General features: G+C 33.7%; 1 protein-coding gene across 1 annotated transcript in view; it reads right to left on the reverse strand.

Annotated features, from left to right (window-relative positions):
- Positions 1-22,866, reverse strand: part of ACAP2 (ArfGAP with coiled-coil, ankyrin repeat and PH domains 2) — a 125,827-nt gene that overhangs the window by 72,469 nt on the left and 30,492 nt on the right. Inside the window, exons 2-4 of the mRNA XM_063099010.1 lie at positions 14,427-14,484; positions 6,086-6,205; positions 5,131-5,184 (exon numbers count right to left, since the gene is read on the reverse strand). Of these exons, the coding sequence (XP_062955080.1) occupies positions 5,131-5,184; positions 6,086-6,205; positions 14,427-14,484 (232 nt within the window). The remainder of the gene's footprint in view (positions 1-5,130; positions 5,185-6,085; positions 6,206-14,426; positions 14,485-22,866) is intronic.

Here is a 22,866-nt window from a genome sequence, read left to right on the forward strand (position 1 = left end):
AGAGAACCTTTGACACAAATATAAGAATTCTGGTTCATGTACACACAAGTCATTCCTACTAGAAAAAATTTAAAGTGTTGATGAACCAAAAACAAAAACAAAAAAGACCAGATTAAAAAAACAGCACAGCAACTATAAAAGGGAAGAAAATTAAAAGAAAGTAAACTCAGGACTCACAATTTCATTCCTATATATATTAATAGGAAAATCTCTGAGATTCTGTAAAAAAACAAAAAAAAAAGAACAAGGGAATAAAATTAGGAAGTCTGGACATCTGGGTGGAGTGTCAGACAGAGTTTTCTATACACATAAGTATAGAGGGTACTTCAAAAAGTTCATGGAAAGATTTGCATTATCTTTTAAATCCATTTTTCCACAATGTTTTTGAAGTACCCTTATGTAATGTTCAGAGCCCCAGGCAAACTGACAAATAGTGATCTCCCTTTATTGTACATTATCTTTTTAAAGTAACATGACTTTTACAGTCAAGAGATCCTGAAATTTCTCAAACACATGCAACAGGAAAAGAAAAATTAAAAGAATGCCTTTGAATATCTATTTGTTGTGCTTTGTTACTGATTTAATAAATCTTTGCTGATTTAATGACTATTAAAAAATATTAAATAGTTTTCATAAATTCGTAATCTCAGTCTCATTAACCCTGTCACGAGTAACTCCTTTCTACCAAGTACTCTTCTAGGAGCTTGGTACTCCTCTAGATGAACATAACAAAGTACCTGCAGTCATGGAAGTCAGAAGAACAAACAATAAAATAAGAATGTATATTTGAGAACAGACCATATATGTATACATGTATGTGTATGTGTATATATGTGTATACACATGTATATATATAGTCTGTATGTGTGTGTTTGTAAAGGCAAGGTAAAGTGACAGAAGGTGACCACAGGTTGCTTAAGGAAGCCCTCTCTGAGAGGTAGTGATCTAAATAAAGTGAGGGAAAAGGAATATTGTAAGGAAACTAGCCACACATAGATGTGAAAGAAGAACATTCCATGCAGAACAGATAGCAAGTGCAAAGGCCCTGAGATGAGAATTACTTTAGCACATTCAAAGTACAACAAAGAATTCAAACGTTCTTCTATGGCCGTTGTTTCTGTCAAACCCAATTTTCCTGTACATATATTTGGAGATCTAAATTTTATTAAGGAAAACAAAAATCCAAGTGACTACAGCTGGGCAGAGAGTAGAGATGAGACCAGAGAGTTATAAGCAAGAACCTGATCATATAGGGCTTGGTAAGCCATGGTTAGGATATTATTCTGTGTAATGGGGAGCCATTGAAGCAAAGGAGTGCTGTGAATTAATTTATATTTTTAAAAGCTTATTCTGGCTGCTGTCTTCAGAACTCATTGTAGAAGAGCAAAAAGAGAAGCAGAGACACAAGCTGGGAGATGTGTAAAAGCCTAAACAGGAAGTGGTGGTAGTTCATACTTGGAGATGGCAGAGAAACTATTGATAGTTGAATTTGGGGTATATTTTACTAACGTGTTGGATATTGAATACATAGAAAAGAGAAGTCATAGAAAAAAATTTAGGATAAAAGTTAAGTTTTACAATAATTTCCCTACCAAAAAAAATTACAAAACTACAGCCTTCATGGTTAGTGAGCGGGTTGTTTACCTGTTGGCTCTCATTTCCACTCTCACCCTTACACAGTCTCCTCCTCTGTACTGCCAGCGGCTAGAAGCTTGCAAAGTATATTTCCCAGATCCCCTTATAAGCTGAAAGGTTCTACCAAAGAAAGCCAATGTCAAATTAAGAAGCAGGAGAGAAGGAGAAGCCACCTTTTTCCTACTTCTGACAGCTTCAGTGAGCAACTATGAGCTACTCCAACTCTCAGTGGGACTGTGGGCTCCTTGGCTCAGGCAGCAGCAACAAGAAGGCAAGCTCCTGGCTTCCTGGCTAGGTAACAATGGCAGTATTCTCAACAGTGTAGTACTTAGGGGCTCAGAGTAACACCACTTTCACTTTTGTTCCTCCAGTCCTGGGGGCTATAGCTACTTCCCATGTTTACTGATCTCCGGTAGCTTGATCACCTTAGCTTTTTTATTCCTCCAACTCTTCCACCACTTTTGCAACCAATTCCCTGTATTAAAACCTCTTTGTCAGAAATACCTTAAGTGCTTTCTGTTTTCCTGAATGGATGCCAACCAAAAGAGTTAAGGAAGGAATATCAATCTCCAGAGTTTACTTTCACATATTTTGTTATTCATTACCTTTAAAAACAGGCATGACGAGTTCTATTATTCCCTTTTTATAGAAGGGTAAACTGAAAAACGAAAGTGATGAAGTAAATTGATGACAATTATACAGCTAATAACAGTGGGATCTCAACTCAAACTAAGTTATCTCTATCTACATACTATGTTCTTTTCATAGTGTTAAAGTCAAGAAACACTGATTGCTTTCCTTTTAGTGGAATCCATATAGGTTTGGGGAAAGTAGGTACACATTAAGAGCACTAGCATTAAAAAGACATTGGTCTCTATCCCCTTGGAGCAAATAATACATATATACTTTGCTTCAAACAAACCTGATTTTTGGAGATTTAATTTACTCTAAGAATAATTTATAAATACTTCTAAGTAAGATTTCTTAACAAGAAAGCTTCCAAATACAATTAAACAATTTACTGACAAAAGTTTATCTTCATCATAACTTTTCACATTTAAAACTATGACAAAGAGCAAGGGATTCTTATAGAAAGCAATAATATCAGACTTAGTAGTTTAAAAAATATATGACAGAAATATTTCAAAGGATAATTTATTATGGAGAAAACATTTAACCTCTTATGTTAATTTAAAATCAATAACTTTTTAACAAAACAATAACTTGTACCAAAAAAATTAATTCTTACTAAATTACATTTTTTAAGGAGTCTAAATCCAAAAGATCATTTGATTTAAAGAGAAATGAAATATGCCAAACACTGGCATCCAAATTCAGTAGAAAGCAAAAAGAAAACTAATACGTGATTAAATTGGTGTCAGATATTACAGGTAAAACCATAAAACTCCAGAAGAAAACATGGGGGTAAATATTCATGACCTAGGTTTTGGCTGGCAATGAATTCTCTTAGACATGACACCAAAAGCACAATAGATAAACTGGACTTAAGACTTCATCAAAATTAAAAACTTTCGTGCATCAAAGGATATTATCAAGAAAGTAAAAAGGAAAACCTACAAAATGGGAGAAAATACTTACATATCATATATTGATATGGTTAATATTTAGAATATGTAAAGAACTATATAACTCACTAAAAAAAATAATAAACAACCCAATTAAAAAGTGAACAGGAGACTCTAATAAACAATGGTAACAATGGCAGAAGAAGATACACAAATGGTCAATAAGCACATGAAAGATGCTCAACTCCATTAGTCATTAGAGAAATGTAAATCAAAACCACAATGAGATACTTATCTGGATGGCTATAATCAAAAAAACAAAAAGAAAGAAAATAACAAATATTGACAAGGATGTAGAGAAATTAGAACACTCATAAATGCTGGTGGGAATATAAACTGGCACAGCCTCTGTGGAAAACAATTTGGCAATTCTTCAAAAAGTTAAACAGAATTACCAACAATTCCATACCTAGGCATATACCAAAAAAAACTGAAAACAGGCACTCAAGCAGATACTTATACGTGTCAATTTTGGTACAGCTAATATTCGAACTATGCAGTGGATTGAATGTCTCCCCTCCCAAAATCATTGATGCTTAATCCCCACTGTAACTGTTGAGGGTGGAAAATCCTACTAGGATAATTGAAAAGTGGGGACTTGAAGAGGTGATTAGATCGCAAGGACCATGACCTAGTTGATGGGCATGGTTTTGAGGGCTTTAAAAGGAGAGCACATCGGGCTGGCCCATGGCTCACTCAGGAGAGTGTGGTGTTGATAACACCAAGGCTATGGGTTTGGATCCCATATAAGGATGGTCGGTTAGCTCACTGGGTGAGCATGGTGCTGACGACACCAAGTCAAGGGTTAAGATCCCCTTACTGGTCATCTTTTAAAAAAATAAAAATAAAAAATAAAAGGAGAGCACATGAACGCCTCTCTCTCTCTCTGTGCTCTGTCATTTTCCACCATGTGAGACCCCTGTGTTGCTGTAAAGGCACCACCAAAGAAGACCCTCACCAGATGTGTTCCCTGGACTTTGGACTTCCCAGCCTCTGACACTGTAAGCAATAAATTTTGTTTTCTTACAAATTACCCAGTTACAGGTAGTTTTGTTATAAACAACAGAAATGACTAATACACACTACAATTTAAAAAAATATTGTCATAATAACTTCATCCTTGATATCTGGACCAACAAAAACATTTTTTAAAAAATCAAATTAAGAATCAAAGATTAGCACATTTTATTAAAAAGGTTAAGTATACCCCATTATTTAAGCATTTTTTTAAATATAAGTATACAGCTTATAAGCTACCATATTTTCAGCAAACTTTTATAAAATTTATAAAGGAATTTGTGATATTCCAGAAATAATATATATCCCTCATTCTTGAAGGATAAATGTCCTCAACTTTTAAACACACATATAAAAAGCTCAAAGAATATCAGTCTTTAATATCGGCAATTGATTAGATAAAGAAGATATATTTGTAAGTATCTTAAAAGAAACATAAATTTTAAATGATGACTCTTCTTTATTCTTAAATAAATGCTTAAAAACTTACAAAGCCACAACTTAAAGGAAAAAAATTAACTTATGGGTATATAATTCATTATATTAGAATGAGTTCTAATATAATTGATATAATTAATATAATTAATTATATAATGAATTAAAATAAGTTCACTATATTAGAATGGGTAATAAAATTTGTATACTTTCTCACTGTCTCTCTGTGTCTCTCTGTCTCTCTGTCTCTCTCTCTGTCTCTCACACACACACACACACACACACACACACACACACACACACACACGGTGTACATTTTAGATCCTCCCAACTAAAAGCTGCTGACCAATCAAAGTCACTGAATTCAACTTCAGTCATTGCATAAAATACTGGCACTCAAGAAAAGTTAACTGCAATGTTAACACCGGCGTACTAACACCTACTTACTGGCACTTACCGTATGAAAATTGATCATTTCTTGAAGACTATCGGAAAACTTGGTCAAACTTGTCTATGAGAAAGAAACCAAAAGAAAACCAAGTCATTTAGGAACCACCAAAATAGGCCACAAAAATATTACTTCAGCATCCCTGACAGAAAAGTTCAAGTTACACTGTAAACAATAACATTTCTAAAGACAATCTTACTACCTCATGGGCATGCTCTGAAAAAAGGTTAAGTATACATATGGTAACATATAAAACCTTAGAAAAGTCAACGAATTAGTATTGCCCCATGAATAGTATTAGGCTAACAAATAGGAATGGCCTATATAAACCTACAGGTAAAACTGTCTGAGTGTATGAAGACTGTGTCCATTTAAGCATCTATCAAATAATCATCAAACCACAGCCCTCTCTTCATCAGTTATTATTCCTCATGAAAGACATATCGTACGTAATACCACACAGTATATAGCAAGGGATCTAAGGTAACCCAGCATAGCTTGCTATCCAGAACCAATACAACCTCCCATACATACAATTAGATACTGTTCTTAGGTTAATGCTCTCTGCATGCCCCTATAAGCAGCTACTAGTAGGCATTATCCTGCTTTCCCTGTTCAGGCCTTCTGGCAGATGTTTCAGCTCACCATGCAGCAAGTAAACTTAGTAACCTGGCCAAAACCATTAGAAGCTGACTTAAGAGAATGATGTGAGGTATGCACAATGCAAATCAACCATCATCTTCTAACTATCTTAGAAAATAGGATTACACCCAGGTTCAGGGTTGGATCCATATACAGGCCAACCACCTGTAAAACAGGATTATACAAGATAGTACCAAGGGGAGAAAGCTTTTCTATTCCTAATTTAAAGTATCATTATAACTATTAATTAGCTAAATGGATGCATAATTCTTTAATGTCTTGTTGCACTTATCCTTTTAACTGTAATTTTAATAATACTAACCTCAACTACAGCATCATTACTAGAATACTGAGCCAGGTCTCGAATCCCATTCATGAACTGTTTATTTGCAACACAAAAGGCTTTTCCAGTATCAATCATTGCAATACAAAGTTTCACAAGCTGAAAAAGAAAAATTTACATCAGGTTGAAAATAACTTTACAAATGACTTGAACAAGTGTTAGCAGTAACCACAAGAGTTAACTTAGGTGAGATAAATTGTTTCAACGATAAACCCAAAATATATTAATTGAAAATTATTCCTTTTTCATTTGGTTTATAAAGTAAATTCATAGGACGGCTATACTGTAAAAGTTGACCTTTCAGGATCAAGGCTGTCTGACAACAACAACAACAAGCCATTTTATCAAGTCAAATTCAATCCCATAAATTAACTCCATAAAAATTTAAAAAGCAGCTCCCAGAAGAAAGAAAGGGTAAGCAAGCAGTATGATAAAAAGATATTTAAATTTTATTTAAAACTGTGGTATGCTGAAGGAAAGGTAAGTAAACTGGTGTGGTGGGTTAGTCATGCTGAACATTTCAATATCATTCTATCAAAGCAGATGCCTGAATTTATTAATCCACCACTTATTTAAAGAAATACTTCTCCAGTGCCTACTGTTCTAGGTATTGTGCTAAGCCTTAAGACTGAGTTTTTCTTTCTTTCTTTCTTTCTTTCATCCTTCTCTTCCTTCTTTGCTTTCATTCCCTTCCTCTCTCCCTTTCTCTTTTTTCCTTTCCTTTCTTCATTTCTTTCTTCTTTCTTTCCTTTCTTTCATTCAGATACAGAGCATTTTTTTTTAAACAAAATCTTGAATGAATGTCAAATATTAAAAAACAAACAAAAGTGGAGCTGCTATAGACGAAGGATGGAAAGGTATAAAAAGGGGTGGCCAGGGGGGACAACAAGAAGAGGATACAGAGCTGAGAAAAATTTGAGAAAACTCCTAAAGGATCTCAAGAGTATAATTTAAAACTGTTGCTCTAAGGTCTAGAGGAACAGAAATTTAAAACATAATCTCTTCTCTCAAGGAGCTAATTCTAACCAGTAGACAAGCAGATAAATTCTGTAGAGCACAAACACAACAGTTAGAACAAAACCATGCATGAGTGAACAAAGACCACCTAGCCAGGACTGTGGAGATCAGGGAAGGATTCCTAGAAAAGTTAACACAAATATTGCTAAACTTTTAAGAGTTTTTGGTATATTAATGTGCATCCAAGAGAGGAGGTACAATATGCAGTGCTTCCCAAAAATATTTGACGATGGAATTCTCTTCAGAGGAAACCTTCTCATTTGACCAATGTTCCACAAAACCCACTATGAGAAATGCTGGCAGAAATAAGCCTTCCAAATAGTTTGCTATTCACAAAATAAAATAAAATAAGATGTCTTCCCATAAGAATTAATTCTAAAGTTCACATGGAATAACCAACATGCAAGGCAAGCAAAATAATATTTGAAAATGAGGTGGGAACATTAGTCTATATGATATTAACATATTTTATATAGGTGCAGTAATTAAAAGTCAGGTAGTAAATGTGAATAAACAAACTGATCAACAGCATGGAATTCGGGGTCAAGAAACAGATACAGATATGCAGTATTTGATTACAGTAATATTCCAGTAAGTGAGGGAAGAAATTATCCAATAAATGACATCAGGGACTTTGAATAGTCAACTGAAGGGGAAAAAAGAAAGAAAGAAACTAAGTTGGATTCCAAACCCCAAATTCATTTCAGGTGGAATAAAGATTTAAACATGAAAAATGTCCAGGGTTTGATTCCTGTACCAGCCAGCTGCACTGCCTCCCGCCCCCCCAAAAAAACCATAACATAAAAAATGAAATCAGCAAACTAGGAGAAAACAGGTTTTTGTTTTGTTTTGTTTTTTAAAAATAATCTCAAAGTAGGAAAAAAAAAGGCTTTCTGAGAAGAATACAAGCCTCAAAAGCCATAGAAAAGAAGAAATTGATAAATATTTTTGATAAAAATAAAACATTTCTATAAGAAAAAAGCAATAAATGTAGTAAAAAGACAATAATATGGGAAAACAATAGTACTAACAAATCATAAGGGACTAATTTCTCTACTTTAAGGGCATACAAATCATTTTGAAAATCCAACCATCTACTAGAAAAAATTAGTGACAGACACATACAGATAATTCCCAGAAAAAAAAAATACAAATCCATCTTCAACCCATGAAAAGATATTTAATCTCACATAATAAAAGAAGCAGAAATTACTATTTTTTATAGAACAGCAAAAATCAAAAAGTTTGATAACATGCTGTTTTGGAGAGGGTAGGTATGGGGAAATAAGCACTCTCATACATTGTTGGTGGGAATGCAAATTGGAAAAATTTCTATAGGAGGCAATTTAGCAAGAGCTATCAAAATTTAAAACATACATACCCTCTAATTTAGCAATTTCACTTTTAAAAATGTATCATGCAGATATATTTGCACATAAGCCTCATGACATGTGAAGTTTTCATTGCAGTCACAGTAAAATATCAGTAGCAATCTAAATGTCCATCAGTAGACAACTGGATAAATAAATTAGGATATATCCATACAATGTAATACAATTCAGCCTTTAAAAAAAAATGTGAGACAGCTCTGTAATTAGTAACAAATAACATCATCCAAAATATACTAGGAGAAAAATCAAAATGTGGAACTGTTCTAATATTTTTGTTGGAACAAGGAGTCATTTGCACTGAAGAGTACAAATACATATAATCTTCTATATGTTTAGAAAATTCCTGGAAGGACACACAAGAAACTAGTCCAGTGCACTCATCTAGGAAAGAGATTAGAAAATGACTGACTTTCACTGAGTACACACTTTCTTCCCTTTGAATTTTGTACTGCATCAGTGTGATATTATTCAACAAATTAAATAATTCAAAAATAATTAAGTTTTCATAAAAACAGAGTGGCAGATTAATAGTATAACATTATGGCTAAAACACAGGGTTCTCAGTCTGCTTAAGTTCAAACTCTGCTCTGCCATACCATAAGCCTAAGTGACCTTAATTCAACAAACTTCCATTTCTTCTGTGTGATACACAGTAATGGCACTAAACCATATAAGGTTACTATAAAGGAGCAAAATAATGCACATAAAGATCTTAGCACAAACTGTCATTGGCACATAGTAATTACTCAATAGAGATTTGTGCTTCCTTGTAAAATGGGAGGATTTCTCAGCTTTTTAAAGGTTTTTTAAAGAAACAAATTTAGTAAGAAACAAACTTGAACATCTTTATCTACTTAAGATACAGAGATGGTAGAGAAGGGAAAGGAAAGAGTTAACTAAAGCAAAGTCCTGAGGAGGTAGTGAGTTTGGAATTGCATAGGAAAAGGGATACTTTTATCACTCAAACGGGAGGAAAACAAAAAAGATAAGAACAGATTCTGTGAAGTTTCTAGATTGAGGAGCAAGAAATAAAGTCATTCTCACCAAGCAGAAGAAAAAGGCAAGGTCATCTGCTAAGAATAAAGAACAAAGTGGTAAATCTTGAGAAAACAGTGAAGTATTGAAGAGCTGGGAAAGATAACAAGAGAGAAACCTTGATTGGGTTTTGAAAAAATTACTTTGCATCAAGAATTCCAAGAATGTGTAGCTCCACCAATTGTGTAACTTCTCCTGTAGGGCTTTCTAGCCCAGATATGGGGCAGATAATATAGATGGCTAGACTTAACATAGTGAGAATTGTGTAGAGTAGGGAAATGAAGGTCCTTGAAGAGAAATAATAATGTAATAAAATTTAGACTGAAAGGGTTCATAGCATTATTATTCATAGTAGCCAAAAAAGAGAAACAACCCAAATGTTCATCAACAGATGAACAGATAAACAAAATGTGGCATATCCATACAATGCATATTATTCAGCCATAAAAAGTACTGATACGTGCTGCAATATGGCTGAACCTTAAAAACATTATGCTAAGTGAAAAAAGCCAGTCACAAAGGGCCAAAAGTTGCATATAGCATTTATATGAAATGTTCAGAATAGGCAAATTCATAGAGACAGAAAGTAGATAACGTTGCCAGAGGAAAGAGAAAGGGAGTGACTGCTAACAGGTATAGGGTTTCTTTTGGGGGTGATGGAAATATTTTGGAATTAGATAGCAGGATGGTTGCACAATACTGTGACTATACTGAAAATCTGTAAATTATACACTTTGAAACGGGTTTTATGTTAGGTGAATTTTATCTCAATAAAAAAAATTACCAAAAGAAGTACATGGAAGTGAATATAAGTAATCTGAAATATCACAAGTAGATGGATCGAAAGATCAGAGATCTAGGTAAGCTTGAGGAACAGAAGCAGTAGTGAGGCTGAGAACTGGAAGGACTGAAGACTCAAGTAAGAAAGTAGGATATTAGCATTCCAGATTTCAGAGATTAGAACTGTGAATGATGAGGCACAGAATATGGTCCTGAAAATAAGAATCAGAATCAGAGGCCGACCCCGTGGCGCACTCGGTAGAGTGCGGTGCTGGGAGCTCAGCGACGCTCCCGCCGCGGGTTCGGATCCTATATAGGAATGGCCGGTGCACTCACTGGCTGAGTGCCGGTCACGAAAAAGAAAAAAAAAAAAAAAGAATCAGAATCAGAATAGAGGTCACTATCACAGGAGTTAGAGAGAAAATGAAATAGCTATATTGCAGAACCAAATATACACTGAAGCTATCCAGGAGAAAGGACTGATTCGGTGATGGGGAGTGAGAAAGGGAGAGAAAGAGAGAGAGAAAGAGATTTTGCCATCTGTCAAAATCCTTATTAGATGACGGTGACGAATGAGACTATAACTGAACAATATAAGCCTACAAAGATGGAAGATTTTTACCTAAGAGTAAGAGTGAATGTCAATTCAGTTAAAATCGTCAAACTAGTGGCCCTAATTCATTCAACAATTTTTTACTAAGTGATTACTATGTCCTAGGTACTATGCCAGATGTTAGGAATACAAACTTACTCACTGACTATCCTTGAGTAGGTAACATCCTCTCTAATTCTCACTTTCTTATGTGCAAATTGATGATAATACAAACTGTACAACATTGTTGCAAAGGATAGAAATAATATATAAGTAAAACATGTGACTTTGTACATAATAAGTGCACAACAAATGAGGGATTTTTTTTCTTTTAAAGGCAGCCTCTTGTCTTCGAGGAGCTAACAGTCTGTGGAAGAGAAAGCAGCATCATTAATTTTTATTTATAATTTACCATGAGCCTAGAACTGTGCTAAGCATTTTGCATGCATTATCTCACCTTATTCTCATAATAAGCCTATGAGATAGATACTCTTATTTTCCCCACTTTGAAGATGAAGAAACAGAGGCACAGAAAGGCTGAGGACCTTGCCCAAGAACATACAGCTAGTAAGTCATAGAGCCAGATTCAAACACAAGAATCTCCAGGCTTTGTGCTCTCAACTACTAAGCTATGCTACAAACCAAAAATTGCAATATTATAATAGTTGAAATGGAAGTACATGCAAGAAATAATAAAATACAAGAAAAAGAGCCAAAGTTTGCTAGTACTTGAGCTGAGATTTAAAGCGTATCTGCTCAATAAACAGAGAAGCATACCAGTCAGAAGATGCAACAGATACAGAAATTATATCTAATGCCAGAACAACCAGCAGAATGGATAAATAATTGGACCCAGTAGAGCAATGCCATTCATGCAGCGTTATTCACCAGAAAGAATTTAACTACTGGTAACATACAATATAAGCAAATTAAATATAAGCTAAGTCATTAACCTGTCACTAGAATGATTTACAGTGATACTGTAGGTGGAACTTGCCATGCACAAAGTTATGAAATCACAAACTAGTTTTGGGGAAAGCCCTCCTCCCTATTAGTCCTTTAATGCCATCACCTTCAATAATAACCATTTCTTGCTCCTCTCAGTCTCTCTTCTCTATGCTAACTCTCCATAGCTCTAAAGTAAAAAATGACAGATAATTGCTTAAGAATTTGGGAGAGGTACACTTTATAAAAGATCAAGGTCTTAAACCAGAGAAATATAAAAGTAACTATAGAACTTTCAGGGGAAGAGGGAGATAGATGATATTTCAAAAGCTGTCAAGTTTCCACAATGCCCTTGGTAGTTCTTTGGGTAAGACAAACTCTAGAATGGGCTTAGAGTTTTCAGTACTGAATGGCAATTTATTAATAACTTGTTTTGTTTTTGTTTATTTTTTGGCAGCTGGCTGGTACAGGAATCCAAACTTTAACCAACCAGCAAGCCCCAATAACTTATTTTAGATTTTAATCTTTTGGTTTTAAGACTCCACCCAATGTGCCCCGACCCCAACCAAATGATATAAAGAAAAAAAAAGAGCCATTTATAAAAGCAAAATCATGAGTTAAACATTGTCAGTGGGTTCTATTTGTTTAGGTACTTTAAATTTTGAGGTTCTCCTCACCCATGTTTCATATGATTTAAATGCAGTTCTACCCAAAAAGGATAGATATCCTTATTATACCACTCTGTGGTTCTTTTTTAAAAAAGCTTTGCCCTTCTATGTTGTCTACCTCAAGGGTTTAAAACTTTGTTTCAAAGAGTACTTGAAAATAAATGTAATAACTCACAGTAAAAATAACAATAATAATAATAATAATAAAATGCCCATACATATAATTTTTAAGTAGAAAATAAAGGAAGGTATTTGAAAATAATATTCTTACCCAAAATTAAAATGTCAACTTTTTAAAAACACTTGCCTGGAAGCTTGTTAGTGTTCCTCAGGAAATTTTGAAGTGGCATGTGCTCTCCCAACATGAATCCTGAAGTACAGTGGTGCACAAGAAGAGCACTGAACTAATAATAAAAACATAAGGGTTCTAACTCTGGTTCTGCCACGCCTAACTTTGTGATTTGAAGCAAGTCTCCTTCGCTTTCCTGGGCTTTGGTATCCTCATCTATAAAATGGGAATACTAACATTTGTCCTACCTACCCCACAGGATTATTGTAAAAATCAAAAAGATACTATGTATTACATGGCTTTAAACATTACAGAATACTATACAGAAATAATTTATTACTAGATATTTTCTAAATTTTTGAATTAATTTGTTTTATATACCTAATACTACTGCTTCATGTTCTATACTATATGCATGCATATTATATACATATGTATGCATACATATTACATGTGTATGTATGTTTTGTGATTTCAAAACATTTGAAAACTCTCAGCCTAATTAATACATTTTATATCCTTGCTACTCAAAGTGTGGTCCATGGGCCAAGAGCATGAGTATCACCTGAAATCTGGTTAGAAACACAGAATCTCAGTTACCCCTAGCTACCGAATCAGAATCTGTATTTTCACAAGATAAGATCCTGACGTGATCCCTATGCATAGGAAGGATTGAGAAGCACTGCTTTACACAGCAATACCACTGACAATAATAACTATATAAGTAGGAAATTACATTCAGACAAGGTATTAAAATAGATGCATCTGACTTATCTCCAGAAATTTAAAGAGAGATATTTCACTGAACAGTGGTTACAGAAGCATATCTGAACAAATGAATCAGAAACCATGTCTTCTTACTCATTATAATATTACTGCCTGGTATATAGCAGACAATGCTTCTTGGATAGACACACACACAAAAATTAACAATAATTAATATAGGAAGTGAAAATCAATGTACATTTACCCTTACACAGAATATAACCATATCAATTATTAAGTATATATTAAACATTTATAGCTTTAAAATGGAATAAACACTTTAATTGTATTTATATATGTACCTGGGCACACTCAAATTTATAAACAAGAATGGTCAGATTATGTATAAAATACATTAAGCATAAAAAAGAAGAAATTTTTTGATGGAGAAGACAAAAACAAATTTCGAATAATTTTTTTTTAACTTTTGTACTGTTTTTTCTTTCTTTTTTTTTTTTTACTTCCAATAATTTAAAGGACATTTAGTGAGCTTTGAAATCAGACATGGATTCAAATTCTTGCTCTAGCACTTCAACTTTGAACAAGCTACCTGATGTCTCTAGCCTTTATTTCCTCATGTGTAAAATCAGGTAATAATAGCACTTCCCTCATAGAGATTAAAAAGTAATGTGAACCACCTAGTATTATAGATACTAATTGTTATTTATAAAAAAGAAAAATTAATTTTTTTTGTTTGTTTATTTGTTTATTTGGCAGCTGACTGGTACAGGGAAGAATCCTGGACCATGGTATTATCAGCAGCAAATTCCAACCAATTGAGCAAACCGGCCAGCCTGTAAGAATTAATGTTTTAAAAAGTTAAAAACATAAAATTTACCTTATCAAGCTTTAGTTCCAATTCTGACACATCTCCTTCTACTTCTTCCAAAGCAGCCCTAGAAAAATTAATTATAAAATAAGTTATTTCATTTGTTTCAATGTATAATTTACTCTTGAAAATAACTCTAATTGAAAAGATAGATATGGATGCTTAAAAATTACCCTTTAATCTTTTTGTAACAAGACTAATTTTTAAAAATTACACTTTACATAAAGAATTATATTAGAATGAAGTATGAATATTTTATAATCATGCAATACAACAGATAATACAATTATTGCTTAGGACAATGAGAAAACACATTAGGCTGATTTATTCAAACCATTAATATAATTCAAATTAATAACACTAATGAGAACAGTTAAGCATATTTTTTTAATGAACAAGAAATTCTAAAAGTTGAGCCTTACAAAGAATCAGATTTCTAGACAAGAAAGCATGTGCAACCAAACAACAAAACATTACTGGGAACCAAAAGAAAAGCTTTTACTTGTAGAAACAGCTTTTACTTGTAGAAATATTTACTTATCAGAAAAATATTACCCTTGTTTAATGCATCATTTTGTTTCCAAAATATTTTTTAAAAATCAGCACCTAACACTAATAAAGTTGAGTCTCACTTCTTCTCCTAATAATACAATTTTTATACAGAAAAATTAGCAAAGGTTAGATTATATAAAAATCAAAAAATAAATAAGCCAGATAATCTTACTGACAAAAGGAAGTGATAAAATTATAGGACTAGTTAGCATTTAATATCATACTACAGGGCAACATCCCAAAATTGGAAATTTGCCTGAAACAAAATAGCAGTAACTAAAAGCTTTAAGGATAATAAGATTTCACACTTAAAAGCAATTGATAACAAAATGTAACTCATCTAGTTTAGGTCATCTGTACCATTTTCATATACCTACTTGATAAACTAGCAATTATCCAATAACTATCTTAAGAATTAAATAAAATTTATTTTAATCAGATAATAGTGGGGGATAAGCCACCCAAAAAGCTATTTTGAACAGTGAGTAAGATATTCTCAGTTAGGCAGCAAAGCTAAGAGAAAGATTCACCTCTGTATGACCTTTGAATAATCACTTTATCAGCTTGTGATTGCACTTCTCCATTTGGTAACATTTATTTTTAATAAGTTTTTAGATCTCCAAAATAAGAAAATAAATATACTCAGTAAAGAGACGCCTATTATAAAATGAGATACTCTACATATGGTTCAAGAAAATGGGAGGTACTATATCTCCACAGCATAGGAATGAAAATACTTCTCCCCAACAAAAAGTTTGTCATTTTCTTTGGCAGTGTTTTTCAAACTATACATTGTTCCCATAACCTAGGAAACATTTCTCCTTCACATTAACCTTTACTACATTCACCTACTCATCATTTAAAATTTACTTTACACATGAGAACAAATATATCTCTTTGTAACAGGCTGGAAGCTTGCCAATCCATTTTTAAGTAATTTTTAAAGCTAATAAAGGGGTTAAAGAAATAAGTTCAGACATCACCTCCCCAAGAGGTGGGTCCTCTTGGAACCTCTCTCCTCACCCACTCAGGCTGGATGGCATATCCCTGCACCCGATGCCTATCTCTATCATTGCTCACTTTTCTCCCTAGTCTGAGCTCTCCATTGCTGTGCAGACACTCAAAGTGTATGCTGAGTCAAAGAAGAAACTCAACGGTGTTTAGCTGTCAGATACTCTCTTCATTTACATTTTTAATCTATATTTAATTTATCTTGATTCAGTTTTCAATTTCTTTCAAGCAAAACAGTTGAAATAACCAGTTTAAGATTTAATCACTGCTTTCTACTAAACACATACTTATAGTTTGATAGAAACTTTATGGGTTTTTTTGTTTGGGGGGGGTTGGCATCTGGACAGTACAGGGATTCGAACCTGTGACCTTGGTATTATCACCAACAATACTTTTAAAGAAAGGTATGTACAAGACAAAAAGTGTCTGTTTTCTACCTGCCATTTAAAAATATAGCCTTTTGTAATCATATATTCAAAGAATCTGAAAGTTTTTTTTTGAAGGTCCTTCAATTCAATATTCCACCTTCTCCTTTTAAAAAAATCTGTCATTGATCATCTAAGCTACATGTGAAAATTTGTGGCAACAGGCAAATAGCTAATGTCTAAGGTAGCCTGGTTCATTGCTGAATATTTTTTAATATAAAAAGCATTTGGTCTTAGTTCAAATTCTGCTCCACTTATCTAAGCTTAAAACATCGAAGTTTTTTCATCTATTAAATGAGTACAGAAATATCTATTTAAAAGAGTTGTAAAGATTAAATGAAGGACTGTCCAAATCATTGACCACAGAATCAGACACAAAGTACATGATCAGTTAACAGCTTCTTTCTCTCCTTTATCTCACCCCTGGCACTCTGAGTTTTGACTCCCCACTACTTCTACTCATTAAGGCGATAAAACCATTCTGGAACATGTATTCAATAAATAAGTTAATAAATGAAATAAAGCAATCTATACAACAGTACTTCAAATACTGAATAAGAGATATTATTTCTCTGCAACTCTCCCAAATATTTACTAAGCATATAACTTGTATAAATGTGCAAGGCATTAAAGATGCCAAAATTATAGACTCCTGACCTCAATAGCTTAAAATTTTATAAAAGGAAAATCAAATTACACACACATTAACAATGAAAGAAATAAAATACATGATTAAGAAGCAAAATAAGCAAAGCAGAAAATAAATAATAAGGGCCTTGTGTTAAAAGAAAGGAGAGAAGAGAGAAGGCAATCAGCAGATATAAGAGTCAGTAAACTACTAACAGGAAGTCAAGTCTGGCCTGTAACCTGTTTTTATACAGCCCAAGAGCCAAAATGGTTTTCACATTTTTAAGTGGTTGGAAAAAAATTAAAAGAAAAATATTTTGTGACACAGGAAAATTACATTAAACTCCAATTTCAGTGTCTACAAATAAAGTTTTATGGAAACACAGACAAGCTCATTCACTTCCATATTATCTATGGCAGCTTTCACAGTGTATCTATCAGCAAAGTTGAGTGCTCACAAGAAAGACCACAAGACCCACAAAGCCTAAAATGTTTACTACCACGTGACCCTTTACAGAAAAGATTTGCTGACCCCTATAAAGATCATGTATAAGAACATGAATGAAATCCATTTAAGAAATACATAAAAGAAAATAAATGTTAGAACTTGAAGCTGAACAAGCCCAGAATTCAGAAAAATAGGCATTTTATTTTTAATAGTAACAATACCTTCATTCTTTTACCTATTCTTGCACCACAGTTTTTTTATAATCAACTCAGAAAACAGTTAAAAAATAAAACTAGCACCAGCCAGCAGCCAAAAAAACAAACAAACAAAAAATCCAGCAGCAAGTGTTAACACTGAGACACTTCTAATCACATAGTGTTCACTTTGGCTGTAAATTAAATGAAACTCTATAAAAAGCACAAAAATAGAACTCTCCCCACCCAGATAATTGCTTATCCCTGGTGTAATAATAAACTTTTTAAACTACTGTTTTTAAAAGAGTATTCAGGGGCTGGCTGGTCAGCTCAGGTGGCTAGAGTGCAGTGTTGATAACATCAGGGTGAAGGGTTCGGATCCCCATACCAGCCAACCGCCAAAAACTAAAATATAAATAAAATACATATTAAAACTTTAGCACAGTGTCTGACAGTAAATAATCAGTGAATACCAACTGTAATTACGAGGATACTTCAAAAATTTCATAGAAAAATACAATTAAAAGATAATACAAATCTATTCATGATCTTTTTGGAGTACCCTCATATTTATAGTGTTAAAGAAAATACACAATCTTTTTGTCTTCATTTTATGGGGCCACACAGTAAATAAACAGTAATAAGATTCAGTAATCACATACTTCCAACAAGAATTTGAAATGGTTTCAAAAAGGAGGGAAATAAGTTACAACAGGTCTATGATCAAATAAAACACCAAATCTAATTTCCTTTAAGAGAAAACACTTCAGTACTCTTGCTCCCTTCCATGAACCATATGTCAAATACACACTGGAGTCTTCTCCTAGCTTCTTCATAACTTTAACCTAGGCCAGAGGACTATATAATATGACAAAATACTATTTGAAAATCCACTTGGTTTCCAGGGTTATCAAGGTAGAGTCTAACTTCTGTAAGAGCCTACAAACAGGAGAACCAATATTGCAAACAGTATGCAGGGAAGCTAAGGTTCTAAATGTTTATTTATTACATAAAAATAATAAACCACCTTTTAAAAAGTCTCTGCCTTTGTTTTTTTCAGAAGTCTCAACGGATGATATTAAAAGGTCTTTTTTTGCCAAATATTATCTTAGAAATGTTATAATTGCTACTATTTGCTCAGATTTCTCTACTAAGCAAACCTGACAAGATTCACAAGAAATTCAGTCCCATAATGAGAAAAGAGTAGAGGAAAAACAAACTAGAAATGGGAACCAAAATTTTAGTCTAACTCTCTATCAACTAATATGAGTCCCTGAGAAAACCACTTAAAGTCTCCAAACCTCAGTTCTCTCATCCATCAAAGGTGAGGAACAGACTGCGACATCTTTAACATTACTTCAAGATCTAACATTCTATTATTCTGGAATAAGCATTCAAAGGAAAGCTAGAACATAGATTTGATTTTCCTCTCCCAAGTAAGATTTCCTCTAGGCCCACACTTGTGCTTTCAACAGAGTTTTAGAAAAAAGAAAAAAAAAATGTGTAAGTCATGAAAACCCTCACCAGATTTTATATTAACAAGTTTCAGTCATCTCTCTCAAAAGTCTTCTCTGTGTACAGTTGACCCTCAAAGACCACAGGTTTGAACTGCATGGGTCCACTTACACACATAATTTTTTCAATAAATACATATACTATACTGTAAGTGTATTTTTCTCTTCCTCATGATTTTCTTAATAACATTTGCTTTTCTCTAGCTTACCTTATTGTAAGAATACAGCATATAATTCATTAAACATATAAAATATGTGTTAATTTGCTATTTATGTTATCGGTAAGGCTTCCAGTCAACAGTAGGCTATTAGTAGTTAGGTTTCCAGGGACTCAAAAGTTACACATGCCACCACCTGAGAAGCAGCTTGCCCACCCTCCTTTCAGCAGTCCTACCTCAAGACCTTGCCAACTGTTTGAAAAGCAGCTCTGCCGCCTCACCCCTGGTAGGACTGCCTCATAACCTCACCCACCACTTGAGAAGCAGCTGGCCAGTGCACCTCAGCAGGGCCATGTTGTGACCTCACCCACTATGGAAGAAGAGGCTGGCCAGCCCCCTCTCTTGGCAAGAAGACCCACTATCACCACTTTTATTCAACATAGTACTGGAAATCCTAGCCAGAGGAATTAGGCAAGAGAAAAAAATAAAAGGCCTCCAAACTGGAAAGGAGGACATCAAATTGTCCCTGTTTGCAGAAGACAAAATTTTATAGAGAGAGAAACCTAAATACTCTACCAAAAATCTCCCAGATCTAATAAACAAATTCAGTAAAGTTGCAAGATACAAAATCAACATACAAAAATCAGTAGCATTTTTATACACCAACAATGAACTAGGGAAAAAGAAATCAAGAGAGTAATTTCATTTACAATGGCAACAAACTAACAAAAGACACCCAGGAATAAATTTAACCAAGGAGGTAAAAGATCTCTACAAGGAAAACTATAAAACACTGACTAAAGAAACTAAAGAAGACACACACAAAAAATGGAAAGACATCCCATATTCATGGATTGGAACAATCAACAGTCAAAATGGCCATACTACCCAAAGCAATCTACAGATTCAATGCAATTCTCACCAACCTACCAAAGACATACTTCACAGAAAGTATGGCAAAGTAGGAGAGAAAGGGGAACTCTTATACATCTTTGGTAGAAATATAAATTAGTAGAGCCACTACGGAAAACAGTATGGAGATTTCTCAAAAAACTACAAATATAAATAGCATATGATCCAGCAATCCCACTACTGGGATTATCCAAAGGAAAAGAATCCAACATGTTGAAGGGATACCTGTACTCCCATTTTTATTGCAGTTCTATTCACAATAGCCAAGATACGGTACAAACCTAAATGTCCATCAATGAATGACTGGAATACTACTCAGCCATAAAAGATAATGAATCTGCCATTTGCAGCAATGTGGGTGAGCTTGGAGAAAATTATGTTAAGTGAAATAAGCCAGGCACAGAAAGAGAAACACTGCATGTTCTCATTCATATGTGGAAGCTTAAAAAGTTGATCTCATAGAAGTAGCAAGTAAAATAGTGGTTAACTAGGAACTGGTAAAAGGGGGGTGGATACAGAGAGGGTGGTCAATGGATACAAAATTGTAGCTAGAAAGGAAGAATAAGATCTAATATATAGCACTGTATATAGCATATAATATATATAGTTCTATAGCACTGTAGGTATAGTCAACAGCAAACTATTGTATAACTTCAAGTAGCTAGTGAAGAGGACTTTGAATGTTCCCAACACAAAAGCATGACACATGTTTGAGGTGATGGGTATGCTAATCACCCTGATATGATCATTGCACACTGTATAAATGTAACCAAATATCACACTATACTCCTTAAATATATACAATTATCATGGGTCAATTGAGAAAAGATAAATTAAAAAGAAAAAAATTTCAGAGACAGAAGTAGATTAGAGGTTATCAGAAACTGGAGGGAAAGAAAAATGGAAAGTTAGTTATTGCTTAATGGGTACAGAGTTTATGGTTAGGATGATGAAAATATTTTGAAAATAGATAGAGGTTATGATCAAACAACATTATGAATGCAATTAATTCCATGAAATTGTATGTTAAAAATGGTTAAAATGGCAAATCTTATGTTATATATATTTTATCAAAATAAAAAAAAAACTGCAATATAAACAAAGAAGATTTTCTTAAGAACACCTGTAATCCCATTTCCCAATGAAACTCTTCACATGTTGATGCAGTCCTTCCAGGATTTCTTTTTATGACAATTGTTTCTCAAAATAAAAGTTTTGTTTTTTTAAAAAAAAAAGCTATACAAGGATGTTTGACTGTGCAGGGGTCAGCGCCCCTAAACCCCATGCTGTTGTTCAAGGATTGACTATACTTCTCAAAAGGCAAGGGATATGAATACAGATGAAAATAGTGGGCTTTTTAAAGCTTTTTTGCTTAGCTTAACATTTTGGAGGAAAAAAGATTTTATTTCTCATACACACTTGTATCTTTCTGTGCAAGCTTCATTATATTTTTTTAACAGATTGTAAATATACAAGGATGTTTGACTTGCTTAGCTTAACATTTTGGAGGAAAAAAGATTTTATTTTTCATCCACACCTGTATCTTTCTGTGCAAGCTTCATTATATTTTTTTAACAGATTGTAAATATTATTCTGCCATTTCTGAGAGAGAAAAGAACTTGAAGAAAAAAAAAACGGTAGCTAAAGAAACATAACTCTTTTCCCCTCAAGTTCTCTCTTCCATCTATACACAGTATCCAGAGTAAAACCATCAGAGCCAGGGATGAGTATAATTGAAAAAGCAACCAACCACAACACAAAGTTGAGGTGCAAGCAGTATGGTCTAGAAGAATGAATACCACTACCACGCTCTTAAGTCATTTCATTACTCAGACGTCAATAACCCTATAATTCCCAGCTTGGGATAAAAACAAACAAACAAAAAAAGGTAACACTCTTGAAATACTATCCAGACCATGATCCTGCACACAGAAGTTGGGGTGGGAAAAGGAGAGATGTACAGGACCTTCTGTTCCTAGGGCTCCAGCTTCTCACCTTATCAGATATATGATTTCAAAGTCACTTCCAGAATTTGCTCTGCATAGCAAATAGCAGCTATACACAAAGTTATTTTTACCATGTGCAATAATAGCAAGTATTCATTATTTACAGGAAACTAGTCTAAGGAAATACTAGCAATGTTTTATTTTGATCAGATACAAAATTATTCCATAATTCTTCCTCCCAAAAAATCAGTACTAGTTTAGAAAGCTATGTTTCCATTTCAGCCTCTTCCTCTAACAGCCTCAATTTCTTATCCAGAGAGTTTGAATATTCAAGCAGGTGCGATGGCACTATAGTTACAGTGGAAGTCAACATCATTCCACTGGGCCATAAGGAAAGGATGGTAGAAGACAAGATGGCCCATTTATTATGTTGAGATCAATAAATCAACCGTGAAGAATGACCAATTAACAATCCTTTCCAGTTTTCACCATAAAAGGTGTAAAACTAGAATGAAGGCACTAGTCATCTAAAGAGGGGTAAGACCACCACGAAAAGAAAAAAGAGTTAAGCTAAGGGGGAAAAAACAACAGCAAACTTAGTCTATAAAATACAATGTTGCCTTCGACTATGCCCAGATAAATAAGAGATAAAGATCTTTCTC

Source organism: Cynocephalus volans, chromosome 1 (genome assembly GCF_027409185.1).
Source record: "Cynocephalus volans isolate mCynVol1 chromosome 1, mCynVol1.pri, whole genome shotgun sequence".
Taxonomy (NCBI): domain Eukaryota; kingdom Metazoa; phylum Chordata; class Mammalia; order Dermoptera; family Cynocephalidae; genus Cynocephalus; species Cynocephalus volans.